This window comes from Trachinotus anak, unplaced genomic scaffold (assembly GCF_046630095.1).
Source record: "Trachinotus anak isolate AG129_WGS33_773 ecotype Australia unplaced genomic scaffold, CSIRO_AGI_Tana_v1 ptg000010l, whole genome shotgun sequence".
NCBI classification, from domain to species: Eukaryota; Metazoa; Chordata; class Actinopteri; order Carangiformes; family Carangidae; genus Trachinotus; species Trachinotus anak.
In genome coordinates, this window is record NW_027273861.1 from 13,171,697 (window position 1) to 13,189,990 (window position 18,294).

Genomic DNA, 18,294 nt, shown 5'->3' on the forward strand with positions numbered 1-18,294 from the left:
AAATACAACAGCGAGGCTATCAAAGAGACCTGCCCATGTATGCGTTTGTAGACAACCTGTATGTGATGAGTTTACGTCCTGCGCCTCGGGACTATTATTTAGTAGCCTTGCGAAGGTTTCAAATCACGCTGGATGATTTATTCAGAATCTGTGCGGTTCTGGCAATAATAATCCTCTGTGAAATTAAAAAGAGCGTCAAAGCAGCGAGTTGTCCTCAGGCAGAAATAGTAGTCTGCTGAATACATGTCTTGTGTCCAGTGAATATGATTTGTGGTTTATGCTTTAAAGTGCTGCCTAAGTTTTTTTTTTTTCTTCCTGCTTCCCTAGTCTTTTCAAGGCCGGAGGTCCTAAATATTTGAACTCTAAGTAGTTTGTTGCCAATCTTTGATGCCAAAACTTGTGTCTTTCACACAGCTGTCAAGAAGTTATTTAATTAATTTTGTTTCTTCATACAAAAATATTATTGTACGAAATAGCTTCCTCTAACACATACCAAATATTTGGCAAACGAACGAAGACCTGCTTTGATAGCAGACGTTGTGACAAACTATTAGCTCTATGTCTCTGTATCAGGGCTACACAATGTGTCTGCTTGTTATTGGCCATATCCTCGTAGGATAAAGTAAAACTACAACCGGTATTTGCAAATATCAGTTCACGAGCTAATGCCTGATCAGAAAAGGAAATATTAACATGACTAAGTCTACACCAAATTTTGTATGTTCATCCAATATCATTTCACTCAAAACCATAAATGTAAACCTTGTGGTAGCATCAGAGGAAAAGTCACCAAAGTCAGTAAGATTCATCCTCTGTGGACATTGAATGTTTGAGCCAGATTTTATGGCATTCCATCCAGTAGCTGTGGAGACATGTCACAAAAAGCCAGACATGTCGACCTGCAGGTGGTGCTAAAGGGAAAGTTGTGTGAACACCAAAGTGAGAAGGCTGGGGACCATGAATCTCTGTACAAAATTTCATGGCAATTCAGCAAACAGTTATTACAGTGTTTCAGTTTGGACCAAGATGACTGGCTGTGCCATCCCTAGAGCCGTGCCACTGGCAGGGCTAAAATAATTTTACCATACAGAGACTCCAAACCACAAAACGACCAAGACAGTGAAAGTAAACATCAATTCAGCAGGGATAGGACAGTCCTATCAAAGTGTGTGTTTATGAAAACCTAATTTCATAGCTGAGTGCGTTGATTACAGATGCCTGGCCATCTGTGTTTGTTTTTCCTTTCGATCCAGACAGGCTGCTCGATTTAGGAATTTAAAGTCTCAATTTCGTGGATAACGTTCTCAAATACCGCTCTCTGTGTCTGTAGATTGATGTGTCTTACAACGTACCTGACCCAGTGTCTAAGCCAGCCTTCCATCTCAAAGTGGACCTGAAAGAGCCTTTTCAGGAGCGACACCTGCAGCCCCCCTCCTCGTCTTCCCGTCATCCTTCCTCGCGCTCCAGGAGCCGTGCTGATAACCGCTCTGAGCTCAACCGGAAGCGGCGGGCACCCATCGATGACGATGACCCAGCAGCCCACCAGGACAAGATGGATTTCCACATCTCCCTGGAAGTTTGTGCCAGGTGGAGCACACACTCTGTGTACCAATAATGAAGTAGGCCTGCATGCACAGCTCTGCAGCTCACAACACCCTGTCTTCATCCCAACCCTGAATCTCTGTCTAGGTGGCTCCATTCAGGCTCGTCTAACATGGCCGTCATAGAAGTTCCCATGATTTCTGGGTTCCGAGCAGATGTGGAAAGTCTAGAAAGGGTAGGTAATCACGCAAACAGGGCACATGTTGCCAATGGTTTGGAGACTTAAAATCACTGTGAACATACACAGATCCATAGACACCGACTGGATATTGTTGTTGGTCATACTGGCTTGGAGATTGTTAGACAGGCAGTGCAAGTAGTGTATTTAAAAGACAGGCAGAAAGACAGACAGATGCACCCACATCTGGAGGCAATGTGATGAAAAGCAGTACGTCATGGAATTTATCTGACTCCTCCTGTTTCCTTTGGAGACCCCAGACGCACGTGTACACGTTCACACCTACACAGGATGCGTCCTTAAACAAACACACGCATTCTTTGGATATGGGCATTATTCCTGAAGTAGAGTGGAAGGTGTTTTGAAGTAAATATTTGTCAGAGCAGGAAGGAGTCAAGTGTTTATCTGACATTCCCTTCATTGTTGTTTAAAGTTGTTGCTCAGTGCAACTCCTGAAGACTTCCTTCAAATGAGGACAGGTCCTCTAAGCAATGTGTGTTTTGTACATGAGCAATGTGAAGGTCTGTCAAATGTCTGTATGCGTGTACATCTGTTTGGAGCATTCACAGTCACATGAATGGTCATTGAGATGGGGGTCCTTTTTTTATGGTGGTTTTTTAGGTATGATGAGAGAAAGACCAGCCAGCTGAGGCTCTGTGGAGTTGCAATGTCTCAGGGTCAGAGGCCATCAGGCCTCTCTGGGCCTACAAGACCAAACACACTCTGGGCCTCAGGAGGTACAGGCTTAAAGAAAACATAGTTGACAAAAAACAGTGGACTGAATTAAAGGAGTAACTCAATTTGTAGGATATATAGGTGAATTTAGAAGTGGCTACACTGATGGAGAGAGAGAGAGAGAAAGAGAAGGTAAATTTAAGGGCTGGATCCAGGTCAGCTCCCTGCCACCCATCAGAGGCTTGTCCCTCATTACCAGACAGTTAAAGGGTCTTAGTCTGCAGGCGTCCACCTCGAAAAGAGCCACCTCTCTGGCTACCTGGGGAGATGTTAAACATGCACACACATATGTGCACACAAATACTGCTGTGAGTGTGTCAGTTGAGGCTGACCTGAGTTGTAGTGGCTAACAAGCTCAGTTTACACCCCTGCTGGCCTCCCTTGGAGTTTTACTGCTGCCTGCCTGACTGCCACTTACATTCCTCAATTTATGGTGGCAAGCTTGGCTTCTACAGTCATGTCTAGTTGCTTTCATGGATGCTGTAGTCATGAATGATTAGCCCAGTGACTGACTGGGAGCTACCACAGCCATGGCTTCTTATCACCCAATATAATGAGCTTTGTTTAACGACCCAGAACACACCGTGGGTATAACATTTGAGCTATGGGAGTTCACTGGCAATTTTTAGTTGCTAGATCGACAAACAATGCTTTTGTAAAGAGAGACCAATTGTATAGTGTGTGTGTTTGAGAGCGAGAGAGAGAGTGTGAGTGTGTCTCAGTGGCGCCAGCTCAGGCTGTGCACCTCATAAACCCCTGCTGTCCAAAGGCTACCACCTTTGACAGAATGAAAAAATCCCCCTGTGGGGGGAATTAACTGCTGGCTCTCTATGCACACACCCAAATTTGCAGTAAACAGCTTCCTCGGTACTCATTCATACACTCATATTTACTAGAAATGGCCATGCATGTCTAACCCAACTGTACGTTTGTGCACAAGGTTCACAAATTACCAAAAACTCCCTCAGTATAAAACTCTGATCAGGCTATCCCAGAGGAAAATTATGATCCCTTGTTGATTTCAACTAATATAAGCCTAGCTAAGTCCATGATTGGTGACCTTTATATTTTCCACCCCAGCCTTCGTTTCATGGTAGATTGCATATGGTTTACATTCCAGTTGTGGCTCACAGAGCGTATTCAAATGCAGACCATGTGGACTCTGACAGGGTGGTGAGCGCACTCACCCTGTGTGTTTCGATACACTTCAGTCATGATGTGCACCACTTAAAGGTTTTATGACAGCTGACCATCCAGGCTTGTGCATAATGGGATGCAATTTAGTATCAACATATCCAAATGGCTTGTGGGACTATTAGGACTTGTTAACCCAGCAGTACTTAAGTCAAGTTAGGGATTTTGTTCTATGTTTAACATTTTATATTTAATCCTCTGTGAATAGTAAACCCTGATTAGCATGAGGTGGAGCTGTCCAGTCCACTGTGGTGCTGATTAGTGTTGTTATGTGCATGTCCATGGCTACAACATACACTCATTTGGCAGTTTATTAGGTATATCTAGCTAAAACTAATGCAGTCTAATACAACAGCCCTGCAATAAAGTGTTTATGTTTGTTAAAACTGTGTTAGGTTCATCTTCATTTCAAATGAAGATGTTGGCATGTGTTACATGTTTAGCTGGTTTCAACACTAGGTTTTCAAAAGGTAATTCTGGAGACTGTTGTAAAAAAAACCAAACAAAAAAAAAAACGCAATTTAATCAATGAAATTAATAACACACACACTCTACAATGTTCCAAACCAATTCCAGGACCAAGGCAAGTTAAAATCTTCAAGTATAACACGACACAGCAGATTTGCTTCAGTCCAGAAGTGTTTGTGTGTTTTCTACATACTGAGCCTGGTTTACTTGTGTCTTCCTTCACAGCTGCTGATGGATAAGAGAGTGGGTCTAAAGAGATATGAGCTGAATGGGCGAAAAGTGTTGTTCTACTTTGATGAGGTAAGTTTCATCCACATTCCTCACTGCTGTGTCAGTCAGGGTATGCACACGTGAAAGCATACTGTAGTGATGGTGGATGAGGAAAAAGCTACTCATCGATGTTTGCACGGTGTTGGGGAGTATTTTGAGTGTGTGTAAAAGTTTAATGTCCACATTTGTATATTGCTTAGATTCCCAGCCAGTGTATGACGTGTGTGGCCTTTCAAGCTGTCAGGGAATACATTGTGGGCAAGACAGCGCCTGTTCCGGTCAAGATCTATGACTACTACGAACCAGGTGTGCCTCTGATGAATATTTTAAGTACAGCTCTTTAAAGAGTGAAAGAGCAGGAAAAAAAAGTCTAACTCACCATGATTTATGAAGTGGCTTCTTCTTGGTGGAAATTGGAATTTTTTTTTTTTGAAGTTTATGACCTAGTTATGGTGAGCGTCATCATTGTTTTGTGTGTGTGGATGTGTGAATGTGCCGGTGTGGGTCTCTGCTTGTCGTGCAGCCTTCGAGGCCACCCGGTTCTACAACGTTAGCGAGAGCAGTCCACTAGCGCGGGAGCTGTGTGACGGACCTACTTGCAATGAGGTGGAGAGCTCAACCAATCAGTGGATAGGTGAGATTTATTCTACACCCGTAATGATACACAGACACCTTCTTTCCTTCAGTCTCTTAATAATGTGTTTGTGTGTGTAGGTTTTGTGCAGGCAAACCAGTGCAACAATGTGTTTGGCTGTCTGGAGGAGGAGCAGTTTGAGCGTTGCACTTGCTACAGGGACTGCGGTTACGATGGGGAGCCGGTTTGTGGGTCCGATGGGCAGCTCTACCAGAACCAGTGCCAGATGGAGGTGTTTGCCTGTCGAAATGGGACACGCATCAAACAGGTTCCACTGTCCCAGTGTCCTCACAGTAAGAGCTCATCATCGCACAACACCTGACATCACCTGGACTTTCTTCAGTCGGGCTCCATAATTCACTCATGCTGCTTGTACTACTGTAGCCTGGTTCTAGACATCTCAATCTCCACCCACATCTCAGTTAGGTTCAGATCTGCCAGCTGGAGAAACAGTCGACCAATCAGAGCTTGGAACGCAGGACTAGAAATGCGGATGTTATCCTCCCACATATTCTGTGTCTAGAGACAGGTGACAAATTTGAGGAAAAACTTGAATAAATGAGTGGAGAAACATAATGAATGCAGATGCCTCCACACAGGTGCACTGCGTGGTATAATCAAGCGGTTAACATCCAGCCATGCTCTGTGGCAGGTATAAACATGCTGAGGAGGCCCAGTTCAAGATGGCAAGAGGAAAAAAATCTAAGTGGCTTTGAAAGAGGGTTCATTCTTGGTGCATGAATGGCAGGAGGGTCAGTCACAAAGACTGCTGGGTTTCAAAAGGAACGGTGACTAAATTGACAAGTGCATTTAGCTCTGCGGGAAAGACGTAGTGAAATAGTTATAGCTATAAATCGGACATTGTAGTCGACACATTTGATGACCGTGATGCTCGTATGTTATGTAAGGAAAAAAAGAAGAGCAACTCCTCCTCAGGTGACTGAGAATATCAATGCAGGACGTGATCAGACGGAGTCATCAAGAACAGTCTGTCGACAATTACATAGACAGGGACATTACAGTGAGGCTGCACCGCATAAACCCCTCATTATAAAGATAAATGCACATTCGTTCAGTGGTGCAAAAACCATAGACACTGGTCTATAAAGATATGGAAAAAAGAAATATGGTTAGATGTGTCATCCTTCATCATATTCTTGACAAGTGGGTGAGTGCAAGAGATGGTGGAAGAGATTAACACAGTAGTAAAAGTCATCGTAAGTGTCCGTGCAGAAATTCTTTCACCAATGGATGAAATGATCTCTTGGACATCTTCTGTACCTTTCACTTTATTTTGAAACAGCCAACATTTCAGAAGAAGAGAGTGTTTGTCTGAGTCAGTGTATGTTCTTAGGAGCTCTGTAATCTAAACTGGAATCGTCCACATGTCCATTGTGCAAGCATCTATATGTGTGTCTAATCGTGTCTATGCTCATCTGTGTGTGCCATGATCTGAGCTGCGGAAACAGCTGTTCAGGTGTTGAGCTGATTACTGGATGAGTTTTCTGAGGAGAGCCACCCCCCACCCTCTCTTGCTCTCTGCTGTATTACAGGGCTCTGTCCAAATGACAGAGTGCTTTTGTCCAGCCCTTTGAAATCCTTGTCACATTCCTTTCCGACGCACAGCCCAACAACAAAGGAGCCTTCATGTTGTGGAGCAGATTGGGAAAGGACATAGACAAAACTTTGGTGGGAAAAGACCTCAGTTTGTGCCAAGTGGTTCATGCTGTGTAGATTATCAAAAGAATTGTATTTTTGTTTAGCCTTGTTTGTTTGTGTATGGTTGTGTGGGGGACATTCATGCCACCATTTCCCCATTTTGAAAAGGAAAAAGATATAATTTGTTTCCACACATGGCCCCCGTGGCCATGGTTTGGCCCCTGCTATTTTTGGAAAGATGTTAATGCAGGCTTCTGTTGAGACAGAGTGTACATCGATGATTTGCCAAGAAGCGTTGCTCAGTGGGGTGGATAATGCTTCTGGGCAGTATTTAGATTATGCAACACTGAAACTCTGTTTAATTCATTACTGTTTTTTTTTTTTCTTTTAGGTGCCGGGGCAGCCACATAAACGTGAATAATCAAACGTGTGTGTGTTTGTATTTCCAGTGAAGACCACGGTGGAGGAGAGGCAACCAACAGCAAGCCAGGAAACTGAGCAGCCCTCAGTGCCTGTACACACAGGTAACTTCACCTACCACACCTCTCTCCACTTATACTATACACATTGCCTCCCATCTCATACCCCTCCCATACACTCTTCTCATAGGTTTTTCCATATTACCTCCTGGCAGCTGTCGTTATGATGCACATGTTGTAAAGCGTCTGTAGCGTGTTACATCTGCAGTCTAAATGCTACAGCCTTTTGTTTCCTAGGAATCTGATCTGCTTCTGCATCCATGGTAGCTCAATCTGAGCTTCTGTGTCAGCTAAATGTAAATATAGAGATATTTTAAATAATGTGTGTGCGTGTGTGTGTGCGTGTGTGTGTGCGTGTGTGTGTGTGTGTGTGTGTGTGTGTGTGTGTGTGTGTGTGTGTGTTTGCGTGTTGGGTTTTTTATCATGTGGAGAATAGGAGTTCAATGGGGCAGGAAGAAGAAAGGCTGAGAAACGAAGAGATGAAAGAATGTGTCAGGGATGTAAACAAGAAAGGGAGACAGATAGTGAAAGAGGGATGACTGGGAGACAAGATATAAGAAGAAAGAGAAGAAAGGAGCAGGGTTGAAAGGGAGAGGGGATGAGAAGAGGAAAGTAGAGACGTAGATGGGGTGTGTGGCAGCACATTCCCCTGCCACCACATCATGTCTACAATCGGTGTGATAAATAGGTGGATAGGTTTCACACTGCAGGCTCAATTGTTGCTGTGCCATGAGCTTAGATCAGCTGCCACTTCCAGAGAGGCAGCCAGAGAATTCCTGATAGGATGTTTGGCTGCATGTGGAGGGAGGATATAGCTGTGTTACATTTGGCAGTGGAAACATAAAAAGGCAATGCAGTCATTCACAGGTTGCAGAAGTGTGCATGGTGTACATGCACGCTGTGTGTGGATGTGCATGGATTGCATGTGGTAATGTGTGAGCTATTACGGATATATAGCATTAAAGTCTGTCTATGTGAATGTCTGAGTTGTGTGCGTGTGTGTGTGTATATGTGTGATGTGGCACAGCCTGCACTGACTTGTTTCCCAGCCTGCAGCTCCCAGTAGCTGCAGTTCACAAAGCTGCTCTCAGTGAAAGGTCCTTAGTACAAAAGCTAACGCTTCACACTCACCACAGGAATGCTGTTATGCACACACACGCGCGTAAAGGTATATGTATGTATATATACGTGCAGAAGGGTTCAAAACTCTGAGACCACTTTCTGAAAGTGCAGATGGAGGGAAGTTTGGAGAGCAAGAGACTTTGAACCCTGCTGTATATATGTTTGCATGTGTGTGTATGTGTGTATATATATATATATATATATATATATATACACACACACACATATATTTGTATGTATATGTGTGTATACATATGTATACACACACACACATACATACACATACATACGTGTGTGTGTGTGTATATATATATATATACACACACACACACATGTGTGTGTGTGCGTGTGCGTGTGCGTCCATACATATGTATACACACGCACACACAGGCAAATACACCCACACACACTTAGCTACAATATGATAACCGCAGGGGTGATTAGATTGAATAAGTACTGTAAAAACACTGTCATTGTAAACCATTACAATGTTGACGACATGCCCGCTAAGTGCACCGAGAGTGTAATAGGTGATGGTGGGTTGTGCCAAGGAACTGACAGTTTCCACTGGAACAGTGGAGGGAGCTGAAGCTCTGGAATTAGCTTCCCTGTGCAGACTTGTCTTATTACTGAACTTGTACCAGAGGACAACATACACTATAATGATACACAGACATGCAGGCTACATTTGAGCTGATTGTTTCCCATCTTGTGCATGCTTTTTGGTCATGTTTAAATTTCCCACTTTAAGAATCAAACATTTACAAAAACTTTTTATTTGTGTGTGAGAACTCACCGTAAAGTCTAAATGTGTACCACCACCTTTTAAAGCAGCAAAATCTGATTGTAGAGAACTTGCAATAAGTGCAAATCTAAAATTAATATTTAATAACGCCATACCCTCATCCAAAAAGGGTGATTTTGATGTAGCATGTTATGGGATTGTGCAACATTTTAAGTATGGAAGGACCCCTACTGTCACTGATGGGGTATTGCAACTGAAGAGCTTGAGCTGTCAGGGCTGAAAATCTACAGACCCCCCCTCATTCAGTTTAATGTATTTGTATTTGTCACCCCACGCCTGATCTCTCCAGGTGAAGAGGAGCAGGGGTCCATGGCAGAGGTGTCCTACTACTCCTATGAATATGACCCAGATTCTGAGCCTTTCCTTGCTGATGCAGAAGGAAGGGACCATTTTGACCTTCCTGAAGGTGGAGAGGATGTAGAGCAGAAGGTGCTCTTGCCCGCAGATACCCAGCTACCCACACTGGACACAAAAAACACCCCTGAACGATGGTACGAGCAGCTTCATCATTGTTTGTGTTTGTATAATATCTCCTGGGCATTGTATTTGCTTTTGCAAACACTGCACTAACTCTGCACTTTACCCATGCACTAACAGAGGTAAATACTGCATTTGTTGGGGACTATTTTTAGATGTGGATGGACACACTAGTATTTACGGCTGGAGGATGGTAATTGTGGTACTGACTCAAAATAAACTACAGTGCCCACTCTGACCTTAATGAAGGAGTATGTCATCATGGGGTTGGGGGCAGATTTATTTAGAAGCATTAATGGATCAGTTTTACGTAGGTATGACGTTTGGTCCTTGATGATAATGTTAAAAAAAGAGCTGCTCGCTGCTGTACGACAGTTGAATACCATTGTGTCTCCACAGGGTTTGATCACAGACCTATATTGTTCAGAGCAAGACGTTTTTACAGAGCCTGAAGATAATCTTTTACTGAAAGTTTGTTGTGTTTCCCTGTCATCCACAGAAACCCTCACAGAGTGAAGCCATACCCACCTCCAAATTGTACATTATTTGTGAATATGCTAGTGAATGGAAAGAGAAGAGAGACTTGGGACTTGCTCAGCCTGAAAGGAAGAGATGTTGGGGTCTGGAGAATGAGAGTGTGACTTTGTGTGCGAGCATATGTTTTTAGGTTTTAGACTGTTTCGAATGGTAGAGTGGATGCATTTATGTTTGTGTGTGTTTGTGTGTTTTTTGTGTGTGTGTGTGTGTGTGTGTGTGTGTGTGTGCTTGGGTGTGACTGTGTATGATTGTTATTAAGCTAGTGTCCTCCAGACTTTTATTTTTCTTCCTCCAGACTCCGAGTCACCAATAGGCACCATAGCATCTTTGTTATTCACTGTACTGCCTTTATAATCACTAGAAGAAATAATCAAGTATTTATGTTTGTAATTACACCTGACTTTAAGCAAAATATTTTGTTATATTTTCTATCTGTGGTATTTATTTGTAGCTAGAGGTCATATCATTTTTATTTTTATTTTTTTTTTGTCATTGCCTGCCCATACATTCTACTTTCTGCCCTTGTGGTTCTTTCAGTTCAGACACGAGATACAGTATGTGCTATCAAAGGCATTTTTTTTTTCTTTCATAGCAAGCTTTAACCCAATTATTGAAACGTTTGCTGAAATTCTTGTGCTGGTATCCTGCTGGAAGAAGACATATGCTAACCATATGCTTTACAGAAACATAAGCTGAAATGTTTTTCATTTTTGAGATTTTTTGGGGCTTTTTGCCTTTATTACACAGCACAGTAGAGATCGACAGGAAACTTGAGGAGAGGGTTGGGGACTGACATGCAACAAAGGCCTCTGGCTGACTCAAACCGTGGACTTTACAGTTACAAGAGATGCGTCTTACGACCAGTGGTGCACCGGGATGCACCAGCTGAAATGTTTCTGAAACTATTGTATCAAGACATGAACATCATCTACTCTCAAGTCACCTTTCACCTTACCTACCTTGAGATTTGATTGTACAGTTCATAAGCTATTGTGTGTTTTGTTAAATTTTTATTCGTGAAGCAGTCAACGTAAAAATCAAGAATGAAGTTATAAATTTCTGTAAATGTACCAAATTTGATTAAATGTACCCCCGATTCATATCAAATACTGTGCTTTTTGAAACAAACGAGAATAAAATTTGTATACAATCTAGGGTTTTTGACTGTGTTGGATTTACACTGTGATTAATAAGCAGACAAGTCTTGGTTGTGTGTCTTATCAGTAATTTATGTGTTGCCTGGGTTAAATCATGACTTCTGCATTTTGCTACCACATGTCCTCTTGTTTTTTTTTTTTTTGCTTGTCCCATTACACTCTGTGTAACTGTAATGAAGACACACCTCTTCACCCCTGCTACCGTCTCTTCAGATGCTGCACAGTACATGTCACTGCTCCACTAGCAGAGGAGCTCTATGCAGTGGTTTATGAAGGCTGCGTTGCTCCATTTCCTTTGAAAGGCTAGTTAAGTCTGGAGATGATTTCCTGCCAGCAGTGAGCTGTATTACAGCCCTGCTGCTTCAAAAGGCCCTCTGCTTTGATAATTGACTCTCTGACCCCTGGCAAGCTACTGTGTTAGAGGCAGAAAGCATGTACATGTGTTTATCAGCTTGTACATACTGTACAGATGTCTAAGCTTGGATTTGCATTGTGTGTGTTTGTGTTACTGCTAACAACAGATTGAGGTTACCAAAGCAGCAGCTGCAAGAAAGTTAGAGCCTGTTTAATGTTTGTTTTCTGCACATCACTTGTCGACCCTCTCGGTTACTCTGGCCTCTGGCGAACTGGCAGCTCAGGCCTTTAAACGAGTCCTTAAACTCCTGACTACAAATTATCACTGGGATTAGAGGAGATCAAAGAGTGATAAACTGTAGCTGCATCTGAGTAATTGGTTTGACTTTAAGGATGAGAAAACAGGGGGTTGCTAGTTTAATTTCCAACGGTGTATTCCAGCTGTATGTTGGCAGTTTATGACTAGATTAATGGGGGCTGATGAATGAAGGCAGTCAGCCTGTAACTGCTCCAGGTGTGCTGCACTGCATCCAATCCTGGAAGAAAATGTACACAATACATCACGCAGTATAAAGGCGGTGCATGCAGAGAAGTAAATATGAATTCTCTCCTCCCTGCTTCCCTAAATGTAAAGAAGAGCATGTAGAGAACTGGTACTTTCAGTAGTTTATCATTTGAGGTCAAAGTTATGGAACTTAACAAAGACTTAACCCTCTCACCAAGTTCTGAGCAGGGACAGTATGATCTACCTATCCAGTCTGAATGGAAAAACTTCCGTTGTTCCTGTTGTGACAATGAGCCAGCAGTGCAGGGGACCTGGCAGCAGCAAACTATCCGCAGCAGTCTCCATAGCAACTGCATGCATGGCTGAAGAGTGATATTGCGTCTCCACACTTCGATGAGCAGAAAGAGTGAAAAGAGAAAGGAGGGAGAGGGGGATCTTGGTTTCATGGTTTGCAGGTGGGGGGGGGGGGGGGGGGGGGGGGGGGGGGGCTAGCATTACATGAGAGTGAATCGGAGTGATGACATTGTTCAGCTGAGTGCACCTATACATCCACCTCTGTGGAGGCAGGGCCATTCACCTGTCTGAGCCACTGCAGATGGAGCATTTGGATAAAAGGACAAACTGGCAGATAGATAAAAACCTATCCAGGGTAGAGTCAGCTCTGCTGTTGACACTGCTGTTGATTGATTTTGGTTTCAGTGTTAGCCAAGGCAGGGGTGATGCTGGATCCTGTAAAAAACAATACTGTGAGAGTTGAAGAAAAACCAACTAGCAGAGCATGGATTCAGGAGTGAGGTGCTACTCTGGCACACATCTGATGACAGTTTGAATTTCCAAGTATGCAGCATGCCTCAGTTCTGGCTGAAAGGGGGAATTACCTGTGGTAAGGTACAAAAAGATGACCATTTCAGTTTTTTTTTTTTTTTTTAAACCATTATTTTAGAAATGTCAATCATTATTTTCTCAGCAAGTGTCGTGTTGTAGATTAACACATATTAATATTTCTATAGTATTGCTACCATTGAGCAGTTCCTGAAGTATCCATCACTTCTACAAAGAGTCAAATGGAGAAAAAATATCCAGCAATCGCAGGAAGAGAAAAAGGTAACTTCATCAATGAAAGATAATCTTACAAAAAGTTACTTTTCCTGATTATGTGAATCCATTTGTGTAAAATTTTACACCCTGTATCAAGACAATATCATCACCTGTGTTCCAGCTAGTCCCTTTTGGTCATTTGGTATCTCATAATTCCAAAGGGGAGCACCCACTTGAACAGAGTGGAGGATTTCTCAGTGTGCAGACCTGCCAGGACTCGCTCCACTCTGTGAAAAATGCTCCAGGTTGCTCTTCTTTTGCACATGCCACTGAGCACTTGTGTGCTGATGTAATACTTTTTTCCCCCCAGTTGTGTTTTCCGATGTTGTGTGCTGCTGCCTGCAGCACCCTCCTGCTCTGGTAGATGTTGGTCTGACCCAGTGTGCATAAGAGACAAAACTCAGATGCAGTCGTTTAATTACTGATAGCTCCAGGCTAATTGGCTGACAGGTGTTCCCGAGAGCAGAATGATGATGAAGCAGCTCAGTTTTGCTTCTAATGTTGTAATGAATCAAATGGTCAAATGACAGGTCACAGTTATTCATGGTCATGTAAAATGCAATAATTGTGCTTTTTTTTTTTTTTATGCATGTATTTATTACTCACTGACTTACACCATTTTGCAAAAAGTCTTGTTTGCAACTGAAAAAGGTACTGAAATACACCACTTGCACAGATCCCCATTTTTCTGTGGAACATGAATCTGCAGTAAAACTCCAGCTGCATACATAAATTAAAATTAATCTCCCTTACTGCACATCTTTGTAATTTGTTCACAGCAAATGCAGTTTACAGCACAAATGTAAGACTGTGAATAAGTGAGTGACATCTCCCCCTGTCTCTAGGGCCAGGTCCTGGTCGCTATGGGCTTCCACCAACCATTGGATTTATTGGTCACGACTTCACAAAGTCAACAAGCCCTGCCTATTCTTTCCATGGCAGGACAAGTGACAATTGTGAGACATCCATTTTCCTATTTTTAGATTTGCTTCAGCTGAAACCTTTACTGTTAATTCTTAATGTAATAAATGCTTTGCTGCTGTCTTGGTCAGATCACCTTGATGTCAAAGCTATAAATTTGGTAACAGCTAAGAAAGCTAACCAAGGGAATAATTTCATCTCTTTTTAAAATAATTTTTTTCCCACAAATTCATCACGTCACGAAGTCAGTGGCACATCCAAAGTGGTGTCAATTGAGAACCAATAGGGGGAGACAACGCCACATTATTCTGTAGTTTTATCTCCTTTTGTTCATCAAGCAATTTGGGGCCATTGCATGATCAAACTAAAAGAGGAGACATTATATTGAATTTATAATAAATGTTTGCACTCCCCACAGTGTACTGTGTTGACTCCAGTCCAGGGCCTCAGTATCATGTTGATGCAAAAATCACTCGCTTTGGAAAGGATGGCACACCTGCATACTCAATGTTGAGCAGAATGAAAGCACAGAGTAAGTTCCTATTCCCCTATTATAATCAAATATTTCATTTTAGTGCATATTTTCCTTTGCAGAATAATGTTTTACACTGAATTTTAAGTTACAGCCTATTTCATAGCTCTATAGCAGTTAAATAAGGAATCCTTGTACAAAAAACACTTGTTTTTGACACTTATTGAAATCCAGAGTCAGCTGTTGCAACTGAAAATCTAAACCCCACGACACACTCTACCAGATGGTGTTGAGTTAACCGTTTATATTATTCAACTCTTCTCTCTTCACTAGAGGAGCTATTCCAAACACCTGGACCAGGTGCATACAGTCCTGAGAAAGCCCCTCCATGCAACCTTCAGCGCAGACCCCCATCCTACACAATGGGCTCTCGCACACACTACCGCAGCACTGACTCAGTACCTGCTCCTAACAAGTACTGTCTCCCTCCACTCATGGGTCCTCGAGTCCCAAACAAGCCAGCCAGTGCAAGCTACACAATATCAGGTAGTTACAGCACAGGCGGACCATCTGTGGATTTAGCCAAGACACCCGGGCCTTGCAGGTACAACAGTACGGACCCAGGTGTATATTTACGCCGACAGCCAGCATTTTCCATACTGGGACGACACGGCTTACCCAGAGATGCCACCAAGAAACCTGGCCCTGGAACATACAATCCAGAAAAAGTTACAGTTCACAAGGCCCGGGCCCCTGCCTTCTCTCTGGGCATCAGACACTCAGAATTTGTCACCCCACTAGTTGTCAATGTTTCTGACTGAGGATTAATCACTTGGAGAAAATGACAAGCATAATTATCTAATGGTGTGAAAATATGCATGAGCAAACACGTGTGAAGAAAGTACATTTTATTTTGTTCTTTCAGTAACAAAGAACTTGTTGAATCAACCATGACTCAGTGTCAAAATGTATAATATCTAGAAATAATATATGTACATAACACTAACATAAGCATAAAGAACAGAAAATGGGGAAATCGTGGCCTTAAGAAAAATAAAATCCTATGCCTGTATGACCACTCAGTAAATAAATCAATCATAACAAAATGACATCAAAAGACATTTAAAAAAATGCATTAAAAATGTACAATTGACAGGCAAATTTTCACCTTCATATTGGTTATAATCATTCACAGTGGAATCAAGATATTTGCCTCTCGTTACCTCTAAAAATTGAGGGAGTTTGAAAGAACAAAAACCACAATACAACTAAGGGTTTTCTACACAATACATTAGAACAAATGTAGAGATGTATGTAGGAGAGATGTATGGTCCAAGGACAATACAAATCAGCAAAGATGAGAGCAGGTATTTTACAGATGGTTCCCATTTAATCCTTTGGGAGAGGCCTTCGGAAAAGCAGTATATGTGGCTCTGAAGAGAGTAAAGCAAGGAGAAGTATCTGTCAGCATCATCTAAGTACAGTGGTTACACCATACAGTGTATTACCATGCACACAGGTATGATCCATGTCCTTCTAAGTTTCAGCACAGTCTAATGGGAGATGCTAAGAGCTATTAGAGGATAAGTTCTGATATTTGTCATGCTTACCTTAATACTACACTCACGTTTGTAAAACATGAGACACTGACATCTATAATCATTCCCCGTCTCCTTACTGGAGATGAAGAGATTCCTTCATGGTGAACTACAGTGGAGATGGCTGAAGCTGAATAAAAATTAGGCTCTAGCAGTCTTGTTTTGACAAAAATGTGTGCAAGTTAGTCTTTCAGATACAAAATGTCCCTGTTGTATTTCTCCAGTCTGTATTCCCTTGCTGAGCTGCACTGGGGAGATGGTAATACAAAACAGAATTTTGCTCTAAAAAATACTTAAAGTTTGGAAATAATCAAATGATCTGATTAATGCAGACTGCTGAAACACACATATTGGCTTTGGTTGAACAATTTATTTTGGCAGGTAACAAAGACTAAGACTGTGGATTTTGTCCCCTTTTTCTTGTACCCTTATGATCATGAACATAAGAAATGGTTACAGCAATCAGTATGCCTTTTAGAGTATTGTTTTAAGACAGACCTTTAAAAGACGTGAGCCTATCCTTTAATTCCACGGTCACTCACCTGGTTTGTGGATCATGTAGTGAATCCAGCCCTGGCTCTGTTGCACCCCCAGTCCCCTCCACTCCTCTTCTGTCATTAGGTGGGAGGAGGGCACCAGTTTAGACAGCTGCTTTGGAAGCACGACATGCCTATGTGGAGGACAAACAACAAAACGAAAAAACAAAAGAATGACCAACCAGAGCTCAGACAATAGTGTGTTATTTTTGCAAAACGACGGCAAAGCAGTAGGCTAAATTAATGTCAATCTCAGGTAACTTTAATGCAACCTTACCACTTGAAGCCTCGGTTCACAATGCTAGTAATGTAAGGCGTAGTTGGTTTTTGTACATTAAATCTGCCACAGTAACTTAACGTTGGCCCCACAGCGTTCAAACAGAGCTGCTTTTAACAACAATTAGCATGGGTAGCTATTCAGTGGACCGGATAGTTGTGTTATTTGAGTACTGTTTGCGATAACACTAAGATTACATACTCAGTACTGCCTTTTACTAAATGACCATGTCAGGACGACGTTACCAACAGGCGTTAACATCATGTTGATCCCCGCAGATTATCAAACTACCGTAATCTTACCGTAGTTTTACGTTAGCTAACTAGCTACTCAACATAAATAACGGACTTCTGAGAACGTTAACGTTAGCAAATGCCGATAATCCTACCTGTACTCGAACTCCTCATCGTTGTACTTGTCAGAATAGTAAATCTGTTTCTTCGACATCTTCAGTGGACGGTAGCAGTCAAAGCTGAAGTCCAGAAAGCTGTTTTCAGGTGATATTAAACAGTTAGCTCACTTCTCCTCAGATTTACGAGCGCAACAGGCTGCTGTCATCTGCCGCTGTTTTCAGACGACGATTCAAACACCAACGGTTCCCCGCTTTCCCCGGATTGGTCGAGTGAGGAACACGCCCTTCCCCCAAATCGTCTATGTTTGAGAAGATGAGGCACTCTGTCTCAGAAGCACAGTGAGGAAGCATGGTATGCCACACTGTGTGTATTTTCCTCTAAATTCCTTAAAAAAATTGAAATTTCAGCTATCATCTCAAGTTTATGTTTTGTGTCACGTAAGTCAAGTAAGTCTTAGGCGTTGGAGCGGAAGACGTGTAATGTATTTGATTAAAAAAAATATGCTGGTCCTTTGCCAGAACCTTTCTGACAGCGAAAAGAGAGGCTCAGTGAGAGCTCTTCATGTCATAGTTCTCTCTGTTACGTTGCGACGCTGCCTGCCGTCGAGGCTCGGGTGTTGTTGCACATGCTGTTCAGTATGTGGAAAAATAGGGATTTATTTCTTATCAGATGCTTCCAAAAGCTAAAATAAAGTCCATGCTCACACTGGGTGTTCAATTAATTCCACCCGCTCCTGCTTCATGGTTGGTTTACACAGCAGCAGTGAACGCAACAGCTGTGTTTGAGGGAGTTCTGTATAACCTCTACAAGCCATGTACAAACGCGCACCTTCATTGGCCCGCCCGACGGCTCTGTCAAAAGGG

General features: G+C 42.4%; 3 protein-coding genes and 1 long non-coding RNA gene across 5 annotated transcripts in view; 2 read left to right on the forward strand and 2 right to left on the reverse strand.

Annotated features, from left to right (window-relative positions):
- Nucleotides 1-11,312, forward strand: part of cpamd8 (C3 and PZP like alpha-2-macroglobulin domain containing 8) — a 41,925-nt gene extending 30,613 nt beyond the window's left edge. For both annotated transcript variants that reach the window (XM_071487683.1, XM_071487684.1), the window contains 9 exons: nucleotides 1,331-1,587; nucleotides 1,690-1,777; nucleotides 4,403-4,477; nucleotides 4,648-4,753; nucleotides 4,971-5,081; nucleotides 5,162-5,374; nucleotides 7,190-7,264; nucleotides 9,436-9,637; nucleotides 10,123-11,312. In XM_071487683.1, coding sequence (XP_071343784.1) covers nucleotides 1,331-1,587; nucleotides 1,690-1,777; nucleotides 4,403-4,477; nucleotides 4,648-4,753; nucleotides 4,971-5,081; nucleotides 5,162-5,374; nucleotides 7,190-7,264; nucleotides 9,436-9,637; nucleotide 10,123 — 1,128 coding nt within the window. In that variant the 3' untranslated portion in view covers nucleotides 10,124-11,312. The remainder of the gene's footprint in view (nucleotides 1-1,330; nucleotides 1,588-1,689; nucleotides 1,778-4,402; nucleotides 4,478-4,647; nucleotides 4,754-4,970; nucleotides 5,082-5,161; nucleotides 5,375-7,189; nucleotides 7,265-9,435; nucleotides 9,638-10,122) is intronic.
- Nucleotides 11,313-11,840: 528 nt separating this feature from the next.
- On the reverse strand, nucleotides 11,841-14,577 carry LOC139627061 (uncharacterized). Its single transcript, XR_011692490.1, has 3 exons — nucleotides 12,754-14,577; nucleotides 12,391-12,564; nucleotides 11,841-12,207 (listed from the first exon to the last, which is right to left on the reverse strand). It is a non-coding gene; the product is annotated as an uncharacterized lncRNA (long non-coding RNA).
- Nucleotides 13,202-15,498, forward strand: cimap1d (CIMAP1 family member D). The gene is made up of 4 exons (XM_071487703.1): nucleotides 13,202-13,280; nucleotides 14,120-14,230; nucleotides 14,614-14,727; nucleotides 15,001-15,498. The coding sequence occupies exons 1-4, from the start codon at nucleotides 13,241-13,243 to the stop codon at nucleotides 15,486-15,488; spliced, it is 753 nt and encodes a 250-aa protein (XP_071343804.1). The 5' UTR covers nucleotides 13,202-13,240; the 3' UTR covers nucleotides 15,489-15,498.
- A 62-nt stretch (nucleotides 15,499-15,560) lies between these two features.
- Nucleotides 15,561-17,686, reverse strand: cks2 (CDC28 protein kinase regulatory subunit 2). Its single transcript, XM_071487702.1, has 3 exons — nucleotides 17,467-17,686; nucleotides 16,808-16,935; nucleotides 15,561-16,100 (listed from the first exon to the last, which is right to left on the reverse strand). Exons 1-3 carry the CDS (start codon nucleotides 17,523-17,525, stop codon nucleotides 16,057-16,059), a joined length of 231 nt encoding a protein of 76 aa, XP_071343803.1. The 5' UTR covers nucleotides 17,526-17,686; the 3' UTR covers nucleotides 15,561-16,056.
- Between the last annotated feature and the right edge of the window lie 608 nt (nucleotides 17,687-18,294).

Excerpts from the sequence above, each read along its gene's own strand:
- cks2 (XM_071487702.1), bottom strand. The coding sequence starts at position 17,525 with ATGTCGAAGAAACAGATTTACTATTCTGACAAGTACAACGATGAGGAG. Across the intron at positions 16,936-17,466 it reads GATGAGGAGTTCGAGTACAG|GCATGTCGTGCTTCCAAAGC; the intron begins GTAGGATTATCG and ends TCCTCCACATAG. Across the intron at positions 16,101-16,807 it reads CTACATGATCCACAAACCAG|AGCCACATATACTGCTTTTC; the intron begins GTGAGTGACCGT and ends TACTCTCTTCAG.
- cimap1d (XM_071487703.1), top strand. The coding sequence starts at position 13,241 with ATGGAGAAAAAATATCCAGCAATCGCAGGAAGAGAAAAAG. Across the intron at positions 13,281-14,119 it reads AATCGCAGGAAGAGAAAAAG|GGCCAGGTCCTGGTCGCTAT; the intron begins GTAACTTCATCA and ends CCCTGTCTCTAG. Across the intron at positions 14,728-15,000 it reads GAGCAGAATGAAAGCACAGA|AGGAGCTATTCCAAACACCT; the intron begins GTAAGTTCCTAT and ends TCTCTTCACTAG.